General features: G+C 46.1%; 1 protein-coding gene across 6 annotated transcripts in view; it reads left to right on the top strand.

The window, feature by feature from the left end:
- The window catches only part of LOC149347918 (uncharacterized), a 51,776-nt gene that overhangs the window by 7,970 nt on the left and 18,180 nt on the right, over positions 1–25,626 (top strand). For 4 of the 6 annotated variants that reach the window (XR_016292698.1, XM_089587743.1, XM_089587744.1 and 1 more), the window contains exons 3-12: positions 2,310–2,378; positions 4,290–4,420; positions 6,846–6,909; positions 9,639–9,766; positions 11,295–11,428; positions 13,054–13,223; positions 15,098–15,327; positions 17,792–17,946; positions 20,198–20,258; positions 23,777–23,872. Coding sequence is in view for 5 of the 6 variants with exons in the window: in XM_089587743.1 (XP_089443869.1) it covers positions 2,310–2,378; positions 4,290–4,420; positions 6,846–6,909; positions 9,639–9,766; positions 11,295–11,428; positions 13,054–13,223; positions 15,098–15,327; positions 17,792–17,946; positions 20,198–20,258; positions 23,777–23,872 (1,238 nt within the window). In the remaining variant the exon portion in view is untranslated. The remainder of the gene's footprint in view (positions 1–2,309; positions 2,379–4,289; positions 4,421–6,845; positions 6,910–9,638; positions 9,767–11,294; positions 11,429–13,053; positions 13,224–15,097; positions 15,328–17,791; positions 17,947–20,197; positions 20,259–23,776; positions 23,873–25,626) is intronic. The other 2 variants (XM_089587742.1, XM_089587745.1) reach the window with 2 other exon arrangements.

Here is a 25,626-nt window from a genome sequence, read left to right as displayed (position 1 = left end):
ATTGGTTAATGACGAACTAGTCATGTCTGGTTAATGACTAGCTAGTCATGGCTAACCAGCCATGACTGCTCGATGACTAATCATGCATTAGTCACGGTTAGTCATGACTAACTGCTTGATGAGTAATGACTAACCAATCATGACTAATTAGGTAATGACTAATTAGTCATGTAGTCATGGTTGGTTATTGATTAGCTATTCATGATTGGTTAATGAATAGCTAGCCATGACTAGTTAATTAATGACTAGTTAATGACTAGCTAGTCATGACTAATTAGTTGATGACTAACTAGTTATGATTGGTTAATGACGAACTAGCCATCTCTGGTTAATGACTAGCTAGTCATGACTAACCAGCCATGACAAACCAGTCATTAATTAGTCATGGGTGGTTAATGACTAGTTCAAATGCCAAATGAGTAGTTAATGACTTCAAATGCCAAAAGCCCTGGTTCGATTCTTTGCCTCAACACAGTTTTTTTTAAGTAGTGACGCTGAAACGCTGACGCATCTGCTGACACGGCCGCTAACGACAGTATGAGGCATTAAAGCCTTTCGCCTTAAAACAAAACGCATATATGAAAACAAATGCGGTTGCCGAGGCGTTGAGATGGGCGGGATCTTGTGTAGACTTTTGTCCTGCTGTTGTATATTTGCAAAGCATTTCCATGTGACCCGGCAACACTCAAAGCCTACGTGCATAGACGACTCCACTCTCAGCGGTGGCTCAGTGGTTATGGCGCCCGGTTGCTGACCCGAAATACGCGGGATCGATCCTGGCTGCGGTGGTCGAATTTCGATGGAGGCGAAATTCTAGAGTCCTGTGTGCTGTGCGATGTTAGTGCACGTTAAAGGACCCCAGGTGGTCGAAATTTCAGGAGACCTTTACTACGGCGTCCCTCATAGCCTGAGTTGCTTCGGGACATTAAACCCCAATAAACCAAACCACCTCCCAGCCCTCCCCCCTCCCCGGCACTGCTCAAGCACGTGACTTGAACGTGCAGCGCGGGAAGGCGTCTTCGGAGCCGCGGCACCGTGGGAAGCAGACGAAGCGCCCAGCCGCGTCTCCGTCGCTAAGCAACAATGGTGCGCATGCGCAGAGATGCAATGAGGGGTGAGATGAAGGGATAAAAATTTTTCCCTGCTAGACGAAAGTTGTTCAGCTAAAGCTAACCTAACCATAAAGTTTCTTGATATAACTAATATTTAGAAACTTTATCAACAGGACTAGCGGCAGGTGTCGCGATCATAGACTTCCGGTTAAACTTTCGTTAGCTTTCGGAGCGAGCGAGCATTCGTACATGCTTGCAAGCGTAGCGCTTGAATCCGAAACTACAGGCGGTAATGTCACGCTGTTCTTTAAGATTGTTTATTGCCGCTGGCTGTTGGCAGTTCAGTTTGCCACTGGCCAGGCCAGTCAGCTGGGCCGCACGTATCTACGCTATTCTGGAAGGCATGGAAGGTACTACGTCTCCGTTTATCACCGCTTGCCTCCGATCGCAGGCCATCCATTGCGCGTCGGCTTTCTTTGAGCTGCGCGCGCACCGCTATGCCATCCCACGGAATGTGTACTACTTTGCCAAAGTGTTCGGGGGAAAGTTTGCAACTGCGTGGGTAGTGGATATGCTACATCGCAAATGCTAGGGCGTGTTATTTGTGCGAGTTTATGACCCATTTTGTGCACCCTGCAATATGAAAAGGGCAGGACACGTATACGCGTTGACACAATCATCATACTATGGCGCGCGGTTAGGCAGTTAAGCGACCTTGCGTCCCATATCCATTGAGATGCTGGGTGCTTTAGGCAGTTAGTTAAATATAAACAATTTTTACAGCCTGTGGTACAGAAAAGGACCATAATCTGAGTGACAGTATATTGATTTCAAGTGCAGGAGACAACTTTTTATGTGAAGCTTTTATGTGCTAATAATATATTATTAGGAACATCATCCTGTACCAGCAAGCTCAGTTTGCTGCACTGGTTGAAGCAGTTGAAAATGCTTCCATTTTGTCTGCTGTTAGTTACGTGTTCCGCACTGAATGCAGTGGTAGTGTTTTTCGGAAAGAGTTTTGGCAAGAAATGTGGAGAAGAAGCATCCCAATGGACATCAGAACTCCCATCGACGTCCTGCGGACGTTCAGGACGTCCAAGGGATATCCAAGAGAGTTGTAGTGCCCATTGGGATATGCTCACGAGAAATAGAGCTTACACTCACTGATCAGTGAAACACTCTTGTAGGGCGAGAAAGGAAGTGTGACCCGTCTTTTTGGTTGACCCCTGACCTATCATATTATTACCTCCCTCGCAGGATGGCGGCCACCTCACCTAAGTATCTTCGGCACGTGAAAGTCCTTACTCTGCCCCTGGCCAAGATGAGGTGAGCTGATGCAAGCTGCATCATCATCATAATCATGTACATTACTTTCACTACAGGAAAGATGCCTCTCATCTTGACATCCAGTTAAGGTATTAACACGACAGCGTTAAAGGCGCCATTACCCAGAAAATCTGGCGTCAGCACTGTCGGCGTTGCGAGTGAAAAATCTCGAGCATCACTGTGGCAGGTGGTGCCCAGAGAACAACCTGGGAGGCAGGTGGGCCACCCGGGTCAGGTGTCGTTGCAGTGTCACCAAGACACCCACCATGCCAGGTGGGAGTTAAATTAATGATTGGTCGCTCGGGAAGACCAACATGGGCCGCGCAAGGCCCATCGCTGGGAGCACCTGCCATCGCACGGCGGCAGCGCATCGCTTAACCAGTGCACCACTGTGCCAAGAGGGGTATAAAGGCTCCCAGGGATCGATGAATGTAAAGTAGAGGACGACCTTCTGCATATATGGACATTAACCCATTACACTTTTGTGTCATACTCTTAAGGCGGAGCTTAAGTATCCCCTGCAATTCTTTTCTATGCCAGCTGTGGCCTCCGTAATCATCCCCACAAACTTCCTATTCCCACCGCCCCCCTGACTCTCTGCCGCAACCTGCTACATTTGCTTTCCCTTGAAGCCAGTTTCGTTACCCTATAAGAGACGATCACTTACATTCTCTTCACACTACAGATATATTCTGCTCATGCCCATTTCTCCTTCTCGATTTTAAACCACTTTGCTCACCTCCTGTGCGTTAATATTGCACCTAATGTTATCCTCGCCTCATCAGTGACTACACGGGGTGTTCCTGACAAGCAGATATGAACCAATTTACCCAGCAGCAAGCGTTATCCACCTCACAGCTAGTTTTTGGCTGTCACTTTTTTATTTGAGTCTATAGTGTGTCCCTGACTGCGCGTGACTGAATGAGGCCCAGCTCTCTGCATGTTTGACATTGAGTGTTAGAACGGACGGCAGTAGCCGCACAGGGCACTACTCCTTTACCTTGAGACCAGTGGGCGCCGAACGTGCCGAACCTCCCCGCACAACGACCTCGGAGGGATTATATGCCCTTTCTGGGAGAGGGGTCGGGACGGTCGTGGTGGGGATAGAAGATGGGGTTGTCAGGCAGTCAGTGTGTGTTGGCAGTGTGTGTTAGGAGTGTGTGTGAGTGGTTGTGGTCTTGCCGTGGTCGGTGATCATCTCATCCGTGTAATAAATGGTGGTTGTTGTGTTGTAGAAAAAGAATGTGTGTGGTGGCAAGTGATTAAAACGCCGAATGGATCACTCCGTTACTACATTGAGAATCGCGAGAACAAGAGCAGAGTGAAGCTTGTGCTCTCACAGCTTGCTACAATGCGTGTGCATGCGCACAGGTAGATCTGACAATTTTGCACACACTGTGCACTTGAAATTCTGAGGGAGAAACTTCACAAACAACCTCAGCAGACACGTTATCACATGTTGCACAAATGCAGTGATGTGAAGAGATTAGAGAAATGCATGTCTAGGGGGTGTCCTTTCTCTGGAGAGTGCCCATTCTTCATCATTTTCACGAGGCCCTTTCAAGCCAGAACTTAGCACACTGTCATTTCTGCAGCCTGCTTACTTTAGCCTTCAGTTCCGGTTGTTGCACATGCTGGGTTTGTCAGAAGTAAAGGCCACGAGATATGTTGTTGAGCAGTATAGCCGGGCACTTACGGTGCCTGCAAAGCGACCAAGGTCTTCAGAGATATATGAGACTCCTCCAGCAGCCTCCAAATGCTTTAAAAAAGCACCCACTCTGCAAGACTCAAAAGCAGACACCATGGACTGGTGACCCTTGACCAACCCTGCACACCTACAGCGTGAGACACGCCATGCTGTAACCCAGTGCGAGGACACAGGCAAAGTGGGCCATTGTTTCTGCATTGCAGTGAGGAGCTGCAGCACGAACTGGCCCATGGGATGACGGGGCGCAAGTCACTGCGCTTGTCCCTGCGGCTGTCATGCACGCTCCTCTCGGGACTCTGGATTCTCTACCGAAAGAAGGCAGCGCTCCTCAGAGGTGAGACGCTTGCTCAACTGTGACAGCTGCCCTTGGGGACAACCACGGTGGTGGCTCGGTGGTTATGGTGCTCGGCCACTGAGCCAAAGGACCCGGGTTCAGAGCCAGTTGCGGTGACTGCATTGCAAAACTGAAGAAGGCGCCTTGTGCTGGGCAGTGTCAGTGCTCGTTCAAGATCCCCAGGTGGTCAAAATTATTGCGGAACCCTCCACTTTGGCAGCTCTTTCTTCCTTCTTTCACTCTCTTCTCATTCCTTTCCTCATGGCATAGTTTGGGCGGCGACGGAGAGGTGAGACAGGTACATCACCCTTTCTTTTCCTCAAAACCAATCTTTTTTTTTTCCTTGGGGTATAGTTTTATTGCCCAAGTAATAAGAGTAATCATGGTGTATCACAGTGTACTCAGGTGGACTTTATGAACTAAATATTATTGCTACCATGAAGTGCAGTGACAAAGGCCTTTCGATGAAAACTAGTGGCCACAAATTTCAGGCTTATGTGGCATTTTTCTTCTTCTTTGAACTTCAACTTTGATCTCTCTGAGAACAGATTATGAGAAGGCATTGAGAAGAAATTAATCCATGCTGAGCTAAAAATAGTGGCATTTTTTCATTGTTTACTTTTGTCATGTTCTGAATCATGCCAAATTTCTTAAAATATTTGCATGGTGCGTTTTCAGACTTCTTTATGTGCATGGTTTACTACCTGTCAACACTTTTCATTTGTTTTGGTGCAGTATATACTATTACCTCTGTCAAGGTTCAGTTTCTCGCCTGGTGTTTTCTTTGTTTACAATGATACAATGCATTAGAAAACACAGATAGCCACATGGAATGTGTAGCAGGCGATAAATAATTTATAACTAAATTCTTGTTCTTTCATGTTATTTTGTTGTCAACAGCCAAACCATGGCTGTCACGTTAGGTATGAGTTCAGGTTGCGTGAAGCATACGAAATCTGCAGTATTGTCGCTGCATTCTTGTTTTTAATTCACGCAAATTGTTATGCAAACCTCACCGATCAGTTTGAAGGGCAAAAAATGAACAGGCAGCGTTTATACCACAGTTTACACATGCCTTTCATGACCTTGTATTGTCTGTAACATCATAGCCAGCCATCGTTTGGCTTTCGAAACTGGTACTCAAACAACACGAGAAATAAATTTAATTAAAATTTATTAGCCAGCATAGGTGACTTCCGCGTTGTGTGTCATGTATATACTTTTGTCTAACGCATCAGTCGAAAGAAATAAAACAACCTTCTACAAAATTTGATTTTTCGGCTCCTTTGAAACCACCCTAAAGGCTATGATGGAAGGTGTGGAAATGCACAGTCTGTGTTGCAATGAACAGTTTCATGGCTTAAGAGCGCAATCATTGAATTTGGAAAGGACATCCAGTGTGAAATTATAGCAATGTCCATTTCAGGTGCCCATCCTCTTCAACTTGTGCGAAGCATATACTAGTCATAGTGTGTCTAATCATCATCATCGTCATCTTCACTGGACGAGCGAGCTACTACATCAGCAGCAAGAGACACTGGAGGAGACCACTTGCCCATTGGTCTCCAGTTAACCCTCTGTTGCCCCCTAGGTGTTGCATGAATGATGATGTCACTTTGTGTCACATGGACATTAGTCCTTTGGAGTGCACCCACTCGATACTTCTGGTTGGATGATAGCATTCAGATGACCGCTTTATGTCCACTGCGTGAGCCTTGCTTCAGCATTTTAGGATAATGTGCAAGTCACAGATGCTTTCTTTAAAGGGACACTAATTAGGACCGCTCCATCTAATTTGTGTTCTTATCAAAAATCGATTGGCTCTTTGTGGCTCTGTTGATGTCTGTATGGCAGCAAAAAATGCGTTTATATCCGAGAAAATAGGATTTAAAAATACACGTTTTTTTCCCTCCACCTGATTCATACTCATGACACGAATACTTAAAAGGACTCCATGATTGGCCGGAAGCGAATCTTTGTGTAGCTTAGCCTCACGAATTTGCTAACAGAAACTGTCATGACATCATCATAGTTTGTTTGCCAAACCAGTCAGTGGTGGTAACATCTGTATTTCATTTTCTGGCCTTTTCCGGCTTATCAGCTCCATTTTCAGTGAACATAACCACTTTCGTGTCAGAACGCAGTCATCTGTTGATACAAGTGAACTTGTGTGTATTCCTTTAAAGAACTCTGTCCCACTCTTCTCTTGCTTTAGTGCAATCCATTATGCTTTGTGGATGCCTAGGAGCATCCTCAGAATATTTTTTTTTGGCAGTGTGAGAAAATAGCAGTTCATATACCCATGATTGACGGCCTTTTGCTACAAAGAAAAAAAAAGAGGGCACAGTGATGTTGCACACAAGCAGCAGCTACCGTGGGCAGTCTTCTTCTCACTGCTGAATGTCTTCTCGTGTCACGGTTTCAGCCGAAGCCACCGACTGCCTGCGGATGCTGGTCGAGAGGAGGCGGCTCAAAGTGGACGACATCGAGTGAGCTGGACTTCCTTAATTGCCTCGGTCACTGTCAGTGCAGTGGACATTAAAACTCCCATGGACGCCTCGCAGATATTTAGGACATCCACAGGACATCCAGGGGACTTCCAGTGCCCATTGGGCTAGGTGCAGGGCTCTGGCTCTGGCTGACTGCAAGCAGATTGCATTATAAAGCAGTGCAAAAGAACGAGGACAGAAGAATGGACAAATACGTCACCACTACTGGCGACAGCTTTCAGCTGACAGTTTAATTTATGGAAACAAATGTTTGCATCTCTTTCCACCGTAATCCAAAGAGAAGCATTACCGTTGCATCGCTTATAGACGTGTCTTTTGAAACATGTTTTGTAGCTATGCAAATTCATGGCTTTTGAATGAAAGTGAGGGTCTTTCATGCAAAAGTTGATTTTTCTAGATGTAAAATTTCAGGTGCTTATTATTATTGAGGTTTTGAAAAATAATCACATTTTTGAAAGGAGCTTGCCAAGTGTGCCCAGAAAGAGTTGCCACCCTCTGAGATGGTTAATTATTATACTTTTCTTTTGGGTCCTGTTCATACTACTAGTAAACACAACTTTCGAGGTGTCAGTTATCCTTTCTTTGACCCACTCAAGCCATAAGAAGTTGTTAACAATGCAGCACGTTGTAGTCTTTTTCAAAGTGTTCACGCTTCCAAAATGAGCTGGTGAAAACACTCACTGACTGGAGCTCTGCCAGAGCTGCCAAAAGCCCCAGAGGTGGTGATCGTAAAAACAATTATTCTGTGGTCACTTTGTTCGCGTGGTTTGAGATGGTTCCCTGTATGGTTTTTCGCATGTCGGCACATTTTATTTGTTTCCAGACATTGCGCCTTGTATAGGGTAACTTAGCAGCATTCAGGTGTCGTTCACAGATGTGGACACAGTGCCTGAAGGGTTAAAGGGAATCCGACCAACTTGCCCAACTTTCTGTTCTTATAAGCAGGTTGCATTTGCCTGCAGTGCTAGTGCTGGGTCAGCTGGAGCCAAGTCTGGCCTTGAGACGAATGTGGGGTTGCAGGCCTGTTTAGGCTGACCATGTGTACTGTGTTCCTCGCACTTCTTGAGTATGCTTGAACTGCATGATATGATTGGCATTGCTTCAGGCTGTGCCTTTATTTCAGTACAGCTTTTCGAGGTATGGGATGCAAACCTTAGTCCTAATGAAAGCTTGTGTATGACAGGGTAGGTCTTCTTGTGAGCTCTGCAACTCTCACAGCAATGCAAAGCACCATTCATGCATGCTATATTGTTTTATTATTTTTATTTACAAACACTGCTGTTTCAATCTGAGACGTAGACAGAATGGTTTGCAGAAAAAGGAATAGGAAAACAAGGTCACATGATTAGGCAGCTCTTTCAAAAACTCCTCAAAGCGCAGTGATAAAACAGGTCATCTAAGTTGTGCATTTCAGCAGTATATGTGGGAAGAAAGGCCAGTTTGAAACAGTTGAAGAGTAATCGAAGGGAGTAATGTTTATTGCATGGAGCACTGTGCGGCATCCAGTAAAAAGGCTGTCCCTGCTGTTCGTCCGTTAGGACAGACTCACCTTGAATGCACACCAAGCAAGAGGGCCAAGGCCACACTTTAAGCCTTCTGCTTTCATTGACAAATGTGCTTAGACAAGGGAGCACTCAACTTAAGTGTTTGATTATGTGACCACTGTAAAACTTTGTTTATGCGGACTTCAAGGGAGTGGGAAAAACGTCTAAATTATCCAAATGTCAAATTATCGAATGCATAAAAAAGAATGCCAAAAATCGTTCAGGTGCAAGAAATTTATTTAGTGAAAACCAGGGCAGTCACCATCTCCTTTTAAAATTAAAACCTTGTGACAATGCCAATTTTTTGCAGTTCCGTCATAAGCTTTGATTCATGCAAGTTATCGGGAGTGTCGGAAGTACAACTGCTTCATAACGGTAAAGAGTCTCCGTGGCTTTTCTTTGTGTGCAATGTGACAGGACTGGAGCTCCCTTGCATATGGCGTTCTGTGTCAGGAAGCTTTGCCGCACAAACAGCGAACAGCTTGTGATGAGTGCGGAGTTTCGGTGCTCTGAAGAATGAAAATACCACATGGATGGAAGCGAGGGAAGCATGCATCAGCACCAGAGCAGCAAGACGCCTTCGAAAAACAAGAAACATCACCAAGGCAATCATTTTTCCAAATGTGCAGCGATAGGCTAAGCTGGCTGGCTGGTTGATAGCACAGCTGATCGCCACCTTCACCGCTGGCTGGCAGTGAAGCTCCAAAAACGAAACTAGGTGGCCGGACTCGGCCCATCAACGATGCCCGGCTGATTGTTAACACGGCTGCCATTGCACGCGTGTCAGAGGGGCATGGGAATGCTGTAATACGCAGATCAGGCCTGACGACGAATGTCTAGACGATTGCTTGCCATGCCTGTCATACCTCGACACGGCCCCACATCAGGAGCCCATCCAAATTAACCGATGCCAGCACCTAGACGTTCGAAAGAACGAGCTTTCAATGCCATAGACTTACATGGCCATTTGGCGGGACTCCGGCAGCAGTCTGAATGATCCGAATTTCTGGATTAACGAGGTTTTACTGTACTGTTATTGACTTTTGTTCGTGCTAACTTTGCTTAATCAGTACTGACTACTGGGTGCTGTTTGGTCATGTGAATGAAGAACAAGATGCAGGCACTGCATGGCAGTGTGTGATAGAGCTCGGACTCTGCTTGCAGCCTGCCCGCGCCCAAGCGGTCGAGGAAACGGGGGCCTAAGGCTCTTCCAGTCGCAGAGGACGACTTTGGCAAGGTGCCCCATGCCTGGACCACCACAGCCGAGAGCGTCATTGTGGGCCAACTGCCAGGTGGGTGCGGTCAGACTTGTGCTGACAGTACCGTGCCGCATGTCCCAGTGGGCACTGGAACTCTCTCGGACGTCCTCAATGTCCGCAGTACGTCCATGGGATTGTTAATGTCCATTGGGGTGTGGCTTGTGTGGTGTCAGTGACTGTCATGAGTTGGAGGGTGTTGGGTGCCTGGAGCTACACCGTCAAATTGCAACACTTATGTGTATGCATGCATATTTCTGTTATCCAGTTGTGGGTGCAATCCAGGTTCATTATCTTGGCCATGGTGGCCACATTTTGATGGAGACGAATGCCATAACACTCATGTGCTGTGCGACGTCAGCGCACGCATTAGAACTTAAGGAGTTGGAAATAATCTCGAGCCCCCCACTGCTGCCTCTCTCATAGTCCTTGTGGTGCTTTGGACATTAAACTTCTCCCTCCATGTACAAATTTTTGTCAAAATTGGATGCTCACCAAAACAGTTTGAGTTGTATTGAAAGCTCTTCAAGTTTAATCATCTAAGCAGTGTCTTCTAAGCGTATATTTGGGAGACATGGCATAAAACCATCCATTGCACCTATAATGCATCAACTTAATGCATGATGTATCTGCTAGATGAACAGCATTGTGGTCTGCACGCTTTTGCAGCGGATGGTACATAATGAACCATTTGAGTATTCTTGTACCTGGGACATTCTACGGGTTTGAACCTGTATAATAGCACATGCATTAGATGTTCATTGGATGGCAGTTTTCTCTAGGACGTATTGGATTTTGCTGGGATCTCTAAGAGGAATGAGGTTTACTGGGTGCTTGGTCAGAATGCTGTGACACATGCACATGGTTGTCTGCACCATGTTTGTTTCGCTCTTGCACTTTCGTTCTCACATTGGAGGTGGAAAGATTTACCTGACCAGGGGTATTTGAGGTATCAAGAAATAGGGTGACCAAGATCCCAGCCGGTCGTGGGCTTGCTGTCTACAGGGCCAGTATAGTGGGAGCGATTTCAAAGCATTTTGCACTTGCACAACACCTTATGTAAGTTTCCCTCGTAGCTTGGGTCACTTTGGGATGTGAAACCCCCATAAACCAAACCTAATATGAACACGGTGCCCTTTGTTCTCGTCAAGCCCTTGTCTGAAGTTGCCACCATGAAGGCAGGAATGAAAATGGACTCAATGGCCATGTCTCCAACTTGAGAAAAAAAAAACCATTGGCAATGGTTGCTGCATGAGGCATCTCTCTCCACATTTGCTTCACTCAGAGGTCGGGGGATAGGGAGAGAGGGTGGCAGCCAGTTCAGTTAAGTGCAATGGTATGGGGGATTCGTTTTTGTGGGTCTGTGGCTGGAGAGCTTCATTCGATTTCAATTCAACACTCTTAGTTAAAAGATCCAAGAGCACAAGCCACCTCCCCCAGAACAGAATTCCGATTGTGCAACTGGGTTCTTCGAGTGTCCCGCATCACAGCAGTCTGTGTTGCTTGTCCAAGCATAGTGCAGCAGCCACAGCATTTGTCGGTGTGTGTTTCTCCCTCATCGCAGCAGATGGCGAGGAGGTCCAGGCAGCAGCTGTCGCCGTCCACACGGTGGACCGCAGCTCCATCACACTCCCCGAGGATGCTCTGCATCCGCCCCGCCTGGACGAGGAGGAGTGGGAGACCCTCGCCCTCCACGAGGCACGTGCTGTGGGCACATTTTAGGAGCCGCTAATCTGTTCAACACTCACCATAATTTAGCTTAATTGACAGGAGGTACACAACGTTCACACCCAATGGGCACTGCAACTCCCTCGGACGTCCTGCGGATGTCCCGAACGTCCACAGTACATCCATGGGAATTTTAATGTCCACTGGGATATATATGATGAGCAAATCTTCAAAAAGTTCTGTGGAGTCATCCCGTGCGCTCTACTGATAGCTGTCTATCAGCGCAAAGAAATGGAGCTGTACATTCTGAGAATAGTGGGGACAACTATTGGTAACATGCAGGGAAGATTATTCCGAGAATTCTGATTACCTTTTTCCACAAATGCAACAAAGAGGAATGAAATGGACATCGTAGCATGTGTCCATCATGCACGATATGGAGGTGCTAGGTAAGGTGACGTGATTAAAGCATAGGATGATGAGGTCTAAAATTAGCCTAGATTTGAAGATGGAATGAAGGAAATTTGTGAGGAAGAAACACTGTGATGAGTTAGTGATAAGAGGGAAAGTAGAGGATCTTGGAATCTCGGTCAAGAAGAGACGATGCTTTAACCGAGTAGGGCGACCTTAGTGTCATGCAGGTATTGCGTAAACAGCGTGTTGAGGTGTACACACAAGCATATGTAACGGTGCTGGAAAATACATACAGTGGCTGCCCAGTGACTGGCAGTTATCCACAGGTAAAGGGATAAATTTCCAATCAGGAAGGGTGTTGGGCAGGGAGGTACAATCTCTCTGCTATTATACAACACATCTACAGGAGGGTTTCAGAGAGTTGGATAGTGAGATAAGAGTCAGTAGAGAAAACCTTAGTAACCTCCGATTTCCGGGAGATGAATTGCAGCTCATGATTGTGGAACTAACTGCTCAAGGTTGACTGTTAGGGGTAAAATTAATATGCCCAGGATATGGCTGCTATTAGCGGAGATCAGTCGGGGAGGCACTTTTACTGCAGTGGGCCTAGCCGGGCTGATGCAGGTGCCCACATACAGCAATTTGACCTTGCCTAGAGATCAAACATTGTACTTGCAGAATTGTATAGATTTCGCCTGGCGTTTATTTGTCTGAAAGATATTGTTGCCACACTTGCACATACTTGGACCGTCTACTGCAGCATGGTAGAAGTATGCAACATGGCCCACCACTAGTGCCCCATGTTGCTGTGAACGTGTTCAGATCGTAGAGGGCACCCCTTGGTATGCAGCTATATGACATAAAAGAGACATAGATCTGTGATCACTGTTACGTGTCTAGGAGCTCTGCAATGTGTTGTCTGGTGAATAACATCTGTGGGGTCCTTGTGCAGCTTGGCTGGTGCAGCATCTGTGACACACTGAACATCCCATTTGAAAGAGACCGTTTGGAACTAGCACAAACAGAAGTGGAACGTCCAGTGAGATCTTTTCTGAGTGAATCAAGCATCACTATCTTAGCGATCGCAGTGAGCACTGGTTCTTTGTGGTGTGGGCCTATTCATATCGCAGAGAAGGTGGTTTCTGGATGTGCTTGCCCACTTGTGCGGGATCATACTGTGTTGTTGTGCCTCCAAAATAAGCTGACCATCCAGCGCCATTGTCTCACCCGTCGCCACTCAGGAGGGAGATGAAGGCGTTGGCTTCCTGGAGGAGCTGGACAGGCTGATGGAACTGAGGGCCGACCAGGAAGCACCAGCGGTGTCTCCTCCTCAACTTGGGGAGGAGGCCCCTACAGCCGTTGTCGGAGAGCCCATCTCACCCATTGCCAAGGCTGACGTTCCCCCTGCCAGGTAGGTAGGCCTCGTGTTGCTAGTTCCCAGGCTCCACCAAGATTCCTCTTACCTGACAATGGGAATGGGGCGGTAGGGAAGGCTGTTCAGTTTTGCTGCTGCGTTTACTTCCACTGCCGTTCACCCTTTGGTGTTTCTTGAGCCTTCCATCAATGCTCATCTGTGGTCCTTCTTCACAGCTTGCTTTCTTTACTGTCATCCCGCATGACAAATCCAGCTGAGAGGACTGAAACGTGGAGAACAGAGGATGACGCTCGACTTTCAACTGACTGTATTGCGTTGAAGATCACGTAGAAAGCCCTCAGCAATCCACACACGCGTGCACGCACATATGCACGCACACACGCATATAATTTGTATGAAGAAAAATCAAAACGAGCGAAGATGTCATTGTTAAAGAAACTAGTCATCTACGACCACTGCCAAGAGTTTAGAAATCCACTTTTTTTATCTGTGCTTTCCAGCTTTGCTTTCCTCCGGGCTTTGTGCTGGTAGTTATCACTCAGCATTGCAGTTGTCGGTACTCCTCACAGGTGGCTTAAATTTCCATTGGTTCCACTGGCCACATTTGCCTCTGCTTCACATCCACATGTAGCCATGGTCAGGTTTGAATGCGAACACTCTTGTGTGGCCCACCCTATTTAGCCTAAGCTGTGGCCATGCTGTTCAACACACGCAATCTTATCCAGTGGCAGCCTCAAATGCCACCATATCACAAGTTTACAAAAATTCCATTTCAAGCTGCATTATATGGAACCTGAAATACATTTGCATTATTACCTTGTACCATCAAAGATAAAAAAAACATTTCTGAACAAAGAGCTCCCACAACTGACTGCGAATCATTTCATGAGAACCTGCTGAAATATTTCAAAGAGAACTGAATTTACATGTCTGTCACTCGTGTTTTCTGTGTTTGTTTATTTTTGCTTCCTGTGATTCCTTTTTTGTATGCGTTATTTTGTTACATCCTACGGTAGTATTATATACCGTATTTGTTCGTGTAATGAACGCACTCACCCATTGCGTCGGCACTCAGACAGTGGAATTTAGCTTTCGCTCGATTAATAACCACACCCCTATTTGCTTAGTGTGCTGATGATGATAGTGCATGGTAGGAGACATCCTTTTTTGAACATCAAAACTAGTTTGCTGCCTGTCGAATGGCAGGATTTCAATACTTTTCCTCATGGGATGAACACATTTATCTAAATGATTAAATGAATAATTAATTTAAAAACCATGTCCATCTGAAACATATGCTTTCAGCTTGGAAATTCCATTTCCAGCTGCTAGCTCCAGCCAGAATTCCTTCCACTTCCAGCTGAAAAAGTTACCTTCCAGCCAGAAATAGTTTCCCTGTTCTTATATTGGAACGTAATCATTTATATGTACCTTATATTGCCACGAATGACTTGACCTTTTTTTTTTAATAAAAACGGCCATCTGAAATTGAGGGGTTCACCTATACATAAAGTCGACCCATTTGCAGGGTCCAAGGTAGCTTTTGCCTGAGCTGCATATGTACACACCGTGAGCTGGGGCCTGTTTATGGCAAGATGTATGGAGCTGTATAAGAAAAAAACTAAAGGGGACTCTTAAGCTCTGCCTTAAAGGGGCCCAGATAAGGGTGTTTGAGCTTCGCTTTAAAATGCTTGCATAATGTAGAGTACAGGCCACCGAGCATTCATGCCACACACGAGACCTCAAAAGCAAGAGGGAAATTTACGATACATTTTTAAAAATTACCTCTTTCACACCTCGGGGCGACACGCGGTGTGGGGCTTTCACACAAGACCTGGCAGAAATTGCAGCCAGAGAGTAAGCAGCCCTCTCTTGTGACACTTTCTCCCCTGTTTGACCGTTATGTTCAGGGCTCGAAGCAGCACCCCGCCTCCAGCACCCTGGCACCTCGATGTGGATGAGGCAGCTCCGGTTGCAGCCGAGGCCACCGTGGCGGCAGCCGCTCCTGAGGTGCCAGCTTATGTACCCATGGAAGAAGAAGTGCCCGCTGCTGAGCCTGCTGCTGAAGCAGCGGCTGCAGCTGCTATGCCACCACCACCACAACCGTCACCACCAAGCCCCGCTGCACCACCCCAACCAGGTTGTTGCTATCTCTTGGCTACATACAGCACTGGAAGCCAGGTGGCAGTCTTGGGATCGACAGAGGGAGGGAGTAACCTAGTGGGCATTGAAGCTTCCTTGGATGTCCTAAATGTCCACAGGACGTCCAAGGAACATCCAAGGAAGTTTTAATGCCCACTGGGTCAATCTCCCCCTCTGTCGATCCCAAGACTGTTAGTTGGCTTCCAGTGCTGTATGTGGGCACGTAGCAGGCATTGAAACTCTCTTGGATGTCTCATGGACATCCTAAATGTCCACAGGACGTCCATGAGAGTTTTAGGGCCAATTGGGAAAACTGACAGAGTTTTGTTGAGTTCGAAAGTGGGAAAGAGATGGAAAGAATGTGCAGACTCCAAAAAAGCGTTCCCACCGAGTGTGCCTGTGATTGCGGATGAAGTGCCATGCATGCACATTTGCATGTGAGGAGTTTTTTTTTTTTTAATGGCCAAATATAGACAACGGATTTAAGTGAAGTTCAGTTGCAATTGTAAGCTTGCACATAGATAATTCTTTTGAAAAACTATCAAAATTTAATAGGCCGTATACTAACTAGCATTTTAAAGCATATCGTACAACAGCTTACAGTGTGTTGCTACAGATAAAAAACTTCTGTCTTTTTCTTGATGTCTGTCGAGGTGGATTTGGTTCATTTCGAAGAAAGCTCATCGTGTGCTCTGCTCTTCTTGTGGGAACACCTTGGATGTTCATGTTCTTGTCGTAGAATGACTTGTGCTGTTATGCGGGTGAACTGAATTCTGCAGACATAAAGTGTGTGTTCGGGAAAAACCTAGCATGAAGTCCCCAGAATGCATTTGTGCATTAACCCTAATTGCAATGGGAGACCCATGAACTGTAGCGCACGCTTTCTTTTCTTTTGTATTTTTCAGACTGCTCTGGAAGCAAATCACAGTGAGTGATATTTTAAAAATGAATATGACAATGAATGTTAATGGGAAAATGAGCGAACTCATTAATAATAGGTTCCCAATGAGAACAAACTTGTAAGAGCCGCAGAGATTGGTTAAGCTAATCAGAAGTTGAGATTAACCAAAGTGATTGATCTGTGAGCAGGAACAGGCCAACATAAATATGTGCCAGAAGAGGAGGTGCCGAAATAAGAACTTTTATTGTGCTTTGGGAAAATTTTGAAAGGAAACACTTCTTTTATGAAACGTACACTAAATTAAGCTTGGAGGGCCCCTGTCATTGTGGCTCAGTGGCTGGTGGTGTTCGGCTACTGTTACCAAGGTCAGGGGTTCGATCCCAGCCGTGGCAATCATATTTTGATGGAGGTGAAACACGAAAGATGCCCGTGCACTGTGCATTGTCAGAACAACTCAAAGATGCCAGGTGGTTTGAAATTAGTGTTGCCTAGGCCTCCACTAATGCATCCCTCGTACCCCAAGTGTCGCTTTGGGACGTTAAACCTCAAAGTTTATAACTTAACCCTTTGAACGTTTTTGCCGTATATGTACGGCGGCAGTTTTCTGTCCCGCAAGGTTTTTGCCGTACGGGTACGGTTTCGATCTTCCGTTTGAAATTTTGTGCCAAAAAAACAATGCATGCTCACTGGGGGGGTGCTGCCACCTCTTAGGACTTACCAAGAAGTGTTTGAATTTTGTGCTGCCTTCTTACGGAGATAAGCAGAACTTATGTCTAGCTTTAGCGCAGCAGCACATACTGCGGCAACACCCCTTTTGTAGTTTTGGTTTCGCCGCGTGATCGGAACGGAGGCGCGCTAAATTTGAGTTTTCTCTTTGTGGGCACTGTTTTGCAGAGGCGACGAAAGTTGATTTCTATCTTTATTGGTGCTGCTCTTAGCTTGCTTATCACCGTTGCTATTCTAGTCTATTGAACATTTTCCAGTTGTGAGTGATGCTGTCACCAAAGTACTGTTCCTAATTTTTTTTTACTATTTATTCTCAATTATACACATTTTGTAGATTCAAGATCCGCAATAAAGTAATTTGACCACCTGGGAAAGTTTTCTTCAAAATAATTCGACCCTCAAAGGGTTAAGCTTGGAGATGCCATTTGTTTGTCAGTATCGGTTTGTAACGCATAATTACAGTACACAAGGTAAGATGAAACAAGAAGATCTGATGCATGCAGGGCTGAACCCTCAACAGAGTTTTAATCAAAGAGTAAACCAAGAAGATTAAGTGCACACTAACTGCGCATGTCACATGGAAAAACAAAATTGCAAAATTAGAAAAGGCAGAAGACCACACATGCACAATGCACATCTGTCGATGAAGCTAAGCTTTCTTTCACAAACCGACGACAGTGGCTGGCTGATGCAGAAATCACCAGCTTTAGATATGGTAGAATGGGGCACTCTGTTGATACAGGACAACTTCAGTTTGTCTCAGTGTCCCCTCTATAATTACCTGATGCCGCAGTTGTCTGAGTTGTGTCCGCATTGCCTGGCATGGTTTTTCCAGAGAGGAGGCGGAGGAGGCGCCGTGTGTCCGCATCGCCATTGCGTGGGCCAGTCCGCAGACGTCGCCGTGTCCTCATCATCGACGTGGAGCCACAGCTCGACATGGAGGAGATGCGGCAGAACATGCGCGAGAACGAAGCCCAGCCTCGCATCCAGGTATACACACCCCCTCAACTAGCCCCAGTCGAAAAAGACCGTTTGAAACCAGCCAGGGCGGAGTAGCGACCTAATGAGATCTGATTAGTTCCAGTTAGTTGCCACCTACGTACAATCAGTTACGTTGCACTTTCTTTTAGCCTAGTTTGTACTGCACCATACGCCACTACATTGCTTTTGCTCAGTGTTATCTTAGGAAAAAGGCGTCTTTTCGCTCGTGTTGGTCTTGACCTCCATTTGCTTTATTGTGACATACATTTAGCGAATAAATGAGTTGTTGTGATTGATTATCTGCCACTTTACTTCTGTAATGTGCTGCCCCTAACCATCGTGCTGCACGATTGTTCATTCCACGGAGACCGCTTTATTTTTTTTTGTGAAAAGTCGTCCGCGATAATCTCCACTCATGTTCCTCTCGGCATAAACTGACCACAGCCTATCATCCTCAGACCAGTGGCCTTATACTGATCACCTCAACTGGGCATTCACCGGGATGCCGTCTATGTACATCTCGGTCAACCATAGGGATTGGGACAGTGCTGCTTCTTACATTTGCATTCAATTATTCCTGTCACGACTTCATCAACTTTTAAAGATTTTGTCTTCCATGCAGCAGGTACCCGTGTTGCCTTTGGACACATTGCTGACACCTGAACTACAGTATGCACAATATAATATTGCACAAGCCGATCTGGTGCAGTAACTTGTCCGCACCTGCATGACCACTTCACAAACCTATTAGAAGTCGGTTTATGACTGCTGGCATCAGGGTCCACTTTCCTCAGGGCTCACTTATTCCACTCTAGTGTCCGTCTCACTGTGTCAGTCTGAAAAGCTCCTCGTACACTGGCTCCTACCATGTGCTCCATCAGGTGACCACTTGGTCAACGAAATGGCCCCTCTCGGTTGTTCAACGTCGTTACCACCCGTGGCTAACGACCCTATTGTTCTGCTCAAGCCGTACCACACAGCTGATCCACTGCCAGCATTGCATCGGAAAGGTGCTTTTGAAGTCGTAGGATTATGCCGCGATGATTGGTGTTGAAAACAGTAAGATCAGAAGCTGTGTCCATGCTGCGATGTGGGGAAGGAAAAAACTTTATTCAAGGGCCCTAACAATCTGGCTGACTTTGCCTCCATGTCAAAGAAGACCGCTTGGGTTCAATTTTGTTTTGGCCAGTTCCAACTTTGATCTTTTGCTACCGGACTATGTCGTGCACATATGTAAAGCTCTCCCCTTGTAGATACATCTTCGTGCAACAATATTTTTACTAAGCACATTTTTCTAATGTTATTGATATGATGCCACCAATCATTGAGCAAATTTGACAAACTAGCAAGTTGAAAGCGTAGTCCGCAATGCCTTTTAAAGTGTGGGCCACTTTGTCCCAATTGGACATTTTATTTTGAAGTTTGTGACAAAGGGCCAACACGTCTTGAATGTACGGAACGTAGGACTTGGTCAAAGTTTGGACATGAGAAGCAAAGTCCTTCTTGGCTACTAGTTGCCGGCCGAGCGGTTTTCCAAACTGTTCGCAAAGTTTTGGCTTTCATGTGTCCCACCTGGCTAGACCATCTTCATGTGTCTTGTACCAGATGCGAGCGGTGCCTTTCAGATAGAATATTATATTGGCAAGCATCTTGGGGCATGCCTAAGCTGCCGAGCTGGCATCCGCTGCGTATCTCTGTTGCTTTGTGTAGGCGTTGGCGAAATCTGCTCCTCCACCAAATATGCAGTGAGAAAGAATATATTTACAAGTCTTTCGGGTACAACTTACCCTAGTCACACCGTCAGAGTGACTAATAAATTCTTGATAGCTGTTAGTTCGGCTTTGTTCAGAAAAATGCACTAATGTCTTTGTAGAGAAGGAGGTGGAAAAAAAGGACTTTATTAGAGATTAGCGTTAGATCCCTGGCCAAAAGGCGTGTGCACTTACTCCTCTAAGGCTGGTCATCTGAACAAACACTCCAGAAGGAAGAATGGAGGGTAAGGGAAATAAGGGAAGGTAACGGCGGTATTACATGGGTGTAGGGACATGTTCTGAATGTGCGCTTATCTTCGGACATTCGAGACAATGAGGGCTATGTCATGCCGTTCCAGTGATTTTGCAGTGGAGACCCAATGGGCAATGGTATTCTCTTGGACGTTCTGTAAACGTCCACAGGACATCCAAGGTAGTTTCAGTGCCCATTGGGGAGGGAAGACATGCAGCACGTCCGTCCCTGATGTTGTGGCACCTTTCGTTTCCAGGACGTGGTGATGCTGCCCAATGGCAATGGCGTGGAGGAGCTGTTCCGGCAGCCCGGTCGCCGTACGTATACTGCACCCCCAACACTTGCATCGCATTGGTCTTCAGTTGCCATGGATACCACATTGCAAAGCACGTGCACGAGCTAACTCTGGCTTGATTTCAGTGCAGTGCCATAATTTTGCGTGCCCTGTGAAGAGCCGTTTGTGGGGCGTTAGAGAAATTTTTATCCTCACATCCCGCATGGAAATGGAGGCACTATTTCCAACTATTTCCTATACAAGTCGGGTGCACACAACTGTTGGCCCAGGAAAACGACCCCCCTACACAAATGAACTGGGTGAATGGCACACAGTTCGTGTATTCGCCACTCGTACCTTTCACTACCACACATGGCAATACGACCAAGCCAGTTTTCCCTGGACTGCCTGTGCACACCCATGTGCATGCTAGTGGTCTGGCGAAGCAGAGAGTGCAAAATAGGAGTAAAAGGTTTTTTTTTTCAAAAATCCATGTAAAAAGTTAGGGGGGCAGAAATTATGTGTGGGCACAAATTACACAAGTAAATGCAGTATTGAAGCAATACTTTCACTGTTGGCTCCCTTGTTCATCCGGATCATTTCCTCCAAGTTTGACAGCCTTGTGGCATTTCATTTCTGTATACGTCAGTTTTAAAAGTGCCAGTTTTGTAAACCAAGGATGGCGACTTCTAAGAGCAACACTGAATTTGTGACATCAGAAAAATCCCTGCTTGCTGATCCAAAATGTAAGGTGCGTTATGAGCACATTTAAAGGGACAGTGAGGAGAGCTATATTAATTTATATTTTATAGCAAAATTCGATAGTTCGGCATTTCATGGCTTTGTCGCCACTTGGCCGGCAGCGAAAGGTGCAGTTATTTCTAAGAAATTTGGATTCGAAGTTGAAAAAGTTTTTCCCGCTGCTCTGATTCAAACTTGGGATTCTCTTACGACGACACAGGACTAAGTGACGTAAAACATGACGTGCACATGACGTAATGCAGACTCCGTGATTTCTGACGGCCTGCAGAGCAGCCCAGCAGTAGCGGAAAAGAAAGCTACAGCCGGCCGCACGTTAAAGGCATCTATCGTTTATTGCGGCCATCGCTGCGGGCGCTTCGTTTACATTTGCACCGGCGTTTTGCCGGCGTTACGATGGATCCCGTTCTCGAAGTCGTCAACGAAGTTCTCGCAAACAGACACCTTTAGCATACTGTGTACCTTGTTACCGTTAGCGGAATACCGGGAGTCCGCCTACCGCCGGTGAACAGGCACTGATTGGTCCCGATGCTGCAGGCGCGCGCGTAGCTGCTGGGTACGTGGCACCATCTGGCGTCGTCAAGGAGATTTGCGCATGCATTGGCTGCGCCTCAGTGATTTGTGGCTTCTCGTGTCCCATACACTAGAACCATTGGTTCTAGCAACACTGTTTTGTCCTATGACGTCAACACGCTTGTACTTGCGAGTTTGGCCTGTGCCGGCGATACCTGTATTTTGGTTCTTGCCCTTTTCTACGTTACAAGAGCTTTGTTGTCAGTATGAGTGGCGTTTTTGTAATCAGGAGCTGGTATTCTGTCTATACAAGCCAACTTCAATTTCTCCTCAGTGTCCCTTTAAGGCTTCATGAATGGAGTCATCGTTTGCAGGTGCTGTTTCAGCCATTGATTGCACATCCATGAGTTATTGCAGTGATGCTTATGACGTACCATATTCACACGTATATAACATGAGCACAAGTATAATGTGATGAGGCAGTTTGAGACTGCAAGAAGAAATATAAATATATTACAATTATAATGCGATCACATGTTGTTCAAGCCAACTGCAGGATAAGGTGACCGCAGCTGGCACGGGGCGGGGTTAATTGGGGAGATATGGGAGAGGCCTGTGCCCTGCAGTGGACATAGCCTGGATGGTGATGAATGGGGTAAAATCTGTCTTGCAGTCCAGACAGGACACAGACGGGAAGGGAAGGACACCACAGTGCACTGGTTAGAAGCGACACAGATAAAACTGCAGAAACAAAGCAAAAAAACTGTCAACATTATACTAGTGCCATGGCCAAAAAATGCATGTTCCCTATCAAGCAATATAATCGACATATTATTGATTTGAGCATAGTTAGTCACACACCCTTGCGACACTTGAGGGGCCCACAATCTTTGTGCCCCCTCACTTGAACAAGGCAGTGTGTCGTTTTTCACTTTCACAAACCTTCCAGTGTGTGCTGTCTTAAACAGAGGAGTTGCTGGGGCGTCTGCCTGTTACCGTAGCCAATGCAGTTGCTTTTTGCGAAGGTGGTCACGGTGCATGTTGTAGGCATGACATCTATCTATCAATGAGTTTAGGAGGCCATTATGCAACAGTTGGTGCAAACTGTGCGCAACCTCTCTCGCCTGCTTCCGCCATACCCCCTCCTCTGCTTTTTTCATTTTCGGCCTCCCTCTGTTATTGCGCTACTTTTAGCCTTCGCCACGCTCTTTGCTTTGCTATAGCTCTGACATTACGCCGAAGAGCTGTGCTGTTATTGCAGAATCATTCCACTGTCATTCATTGGGAAATGCCAAAGCGGCGAGTAATTTCAAGCACAGAAGAAGTGAAAGCTGAGAAAATCAACCTTTAAGTTTACTCTTTTGTTTGCCTCATTCATTGCCTCATATGCTTTTGATCAGAGAAATGCGCCCATGCTATCGATGGAAGCGCTGGTCTTCCAGTCTCTCCTCCTCATGGTGGTGCCGGTTCTCTGTCGTCAGAAACCGCCTGGAATCCATGATGTGCTGGGACCACACGAAACACAATTTGCTTGCAATTTTTTACGAGCACACATAAAAAGCGTCACTCTCTAAATTGTTTTCACGAGCTAGATGAAGCCTCGAGGGATATGAAAACAAATAAATTGAGCAAGAAAGTTTTGACCAAATTGTCCAATTTATTTGCCACATTCCATCTTAATGAGCCTCCTGATCTCTTTACCTTTTTAGCCCTGTCTGCTAAAGCACCCTGAGGACAGTTTTTCAGGTGCAGGAGGAAGGGGGGTCCCTAGACCATACAAACGAAGCTAGAGGCATAGCTGGCTGGTGTGAAAAATTGACATTTTGGGCTTCTGTTCCATTTTTGGTAGTTTGGTCTCGAAGTGCTGGTGTGATCGCGACATATGCACCAGTGTGTAGGTAAGCATTGAAGGCATGCATCAAGCCATGCCGAGGACACAGCATAACCCGCTTCCCATGCAAGAGTAATGAGCTGGGCAACGTGGCCTTTATTCAACACCAGGGCATTGACACAGACAGAGAATTAGAGCAGAATGCCGACACAGAGTGCTAACCTTGACACCGCACTTCTGTGTTGCTGTCCTTTTCGCGACCTGTCTCAGTGTCCCCTTGCACTAGCACCACGGCACTTGCCACGCCTTCTCGGCATCCAAAAAAGGGAGCACACGACATTGAGAGGAGTGGCATTGTTGCTGAGCAGCGAAATCAGTGCCGATACCGAGGCCAGCTGGGGTCAGCTGGGCTTGCTGTGTCAAGAATTGCCGCATGCTGCCTGGTGGATTCTTTCCAGGACTGCTTTCGGAGCGGCTGCTGCTGCCATGGCGACGGATCCGAACACTGCCGGAGCCAACAGACCGTCAGCGTGCCGTGGCTGTTGAGGAACCAGGTGGGTGGGAAACCTTCTCGCGTGGCACAACTTCTCTCTCTCTTGCTTGGGCTGCCGAGTTCTTGGCATTGGACTCAGCAGTGGGAACAAAGGCTCTGGCTGCCTCATAAAGGGGGAATTTTTCATTAGGGAAGTATACTGAATAAGTTGCATCTTGCCAGTACTCATCCCCGAAGGCGGAAATGTGGAGGCTTTAACGAAAAGGCTTGGAAATTAAGTAGAGGACACTGCAGCGTGCAGTGGAAATGAAAATGATAGGTGTAGCATTAAGAGACAGGAAGAAAGCAGGGTGGGCCAGGTAACAAATGCAAGTTAATGACATCCTAGTCGAAGTAACTGGGGACAACGACCATAGTTTTCAAGTAATAAATGATAATCTCACAGATATTGTAACGGAGTGCGCAATAGAAGTGGGCAGTAGGATGAAGGATACTGGCAGGCTGTTTCAGGAGACGAAAGACCTGATCAAGAAATGCCAAAGCATGAATGCCTCTAACCCCACAGACAGAATAGAATTGGCAGAGATGTCAAAGCTGATAAGCGCAAGACAACCAACGTATGAAAGTATACCAGTACAGAGAGAATTGAGCATGCTGTAAAGAAAGGAGGTAGCGTAAAAGTATGCAAGAGGAAACTAGGCATAGGCACTGGGTCTTATACACGGGAAGATACTGTAGTTACTACTTGACTGGCGATGCTCATGTTATCTGTATTGTTTTCTTTTTAAAGCTAAAGCTTTACTAGCCTACTGGCACTGATTTCGCTGTGTCTGCATGAATGAGCTTAAACAGGAGGAGCGGAGCTGCTTAAGTAACCACGTGACTCGCAGCAGCTGCAGCCGTGCACTCCATTGTCGCTGCAGCCACTGCGCGCTGCCTATTGATTGATTGATTCAATTTTTATTTCTCAACATTCATACAAGGCATGCTTGTTAAAGCATCTGGATCCCTAGCTGGAAGCTAGTTGGGATCCATGCAATTCAGTTTCAAAGAAAATTGCAGGCATAACAAAAATTAATTACATTCATATAAAAGCTCATGAAATTAGAAAGACATAAATGGGTACATAGAGCAACAATATTCAGAGCACCAAGCCTCTTTTACAAACAGATACAAACACACAAAAATACATGAAAAGAAAAAAAAAGCGGTGGCTTCGCTCATTGTTTATAATATTTCTTCAGTGACACAGGAAAAGTTTTACAATGTTTGAGTTCACTTGGAAGCTTGTTCCACAGCTTAATACCAACATGGGCCATCCTTCTTTCTCCATAGACATTTTTTGTTTTCGGAAGAAGGAAATTTCTATGAGTGGCGTTGCGAGTGCATAGTGGTGGGATACAGAATAGCGATGAGTGTAACGGGTAATTGTCTGTAAGGCATGTGTGTATTGTCAAGACAGTCCTGTGTTCAAGTAATGATTGTAGTGGCAGTATATCCATCTGTTTAAAAAGAGGAGCAGAGTGGGCGTTGTATCCTGAATGTGAAATGAATCGAATTGCCCTTTTTTGCAAGACCCTAAGTGGTTCCAAATAAGATTGGTATGTGTGGCCCCATGATTCAATGCAATATGATAACTGGCTTTGAAAAATTGAGAAATAAATAATTCTGAGTATGTCATTACCAAAATAATCTCGGCATTTGTAGAGTGCAGAGCATGCTGCTGCTAACTTTTTACAAAGCGCCTGAATGTATGGCTTCCAGTGTAGGTTCTCATCTAGAATTATTCCAAGTGATGTTATTGACAAGTGCAAT

This window comes from Amblyomma mixtum, chromosome 4 (genome assembly GCF_055824585.1).
Source record: "Amblyomma mixtum isolate Tamu chromosome 4, ASM5582458v1, whole genome shotgun sequence".
Lineage (NCBI taxonomy): Eukaryota > Metazoa > Arthropoda > Arachnida > Ixodida > Ixodidae > Amblyomma > Amblyomma mixtum.
This window is presented reverse-complemented; position numbering and strand designations above follow the sequence as displayed.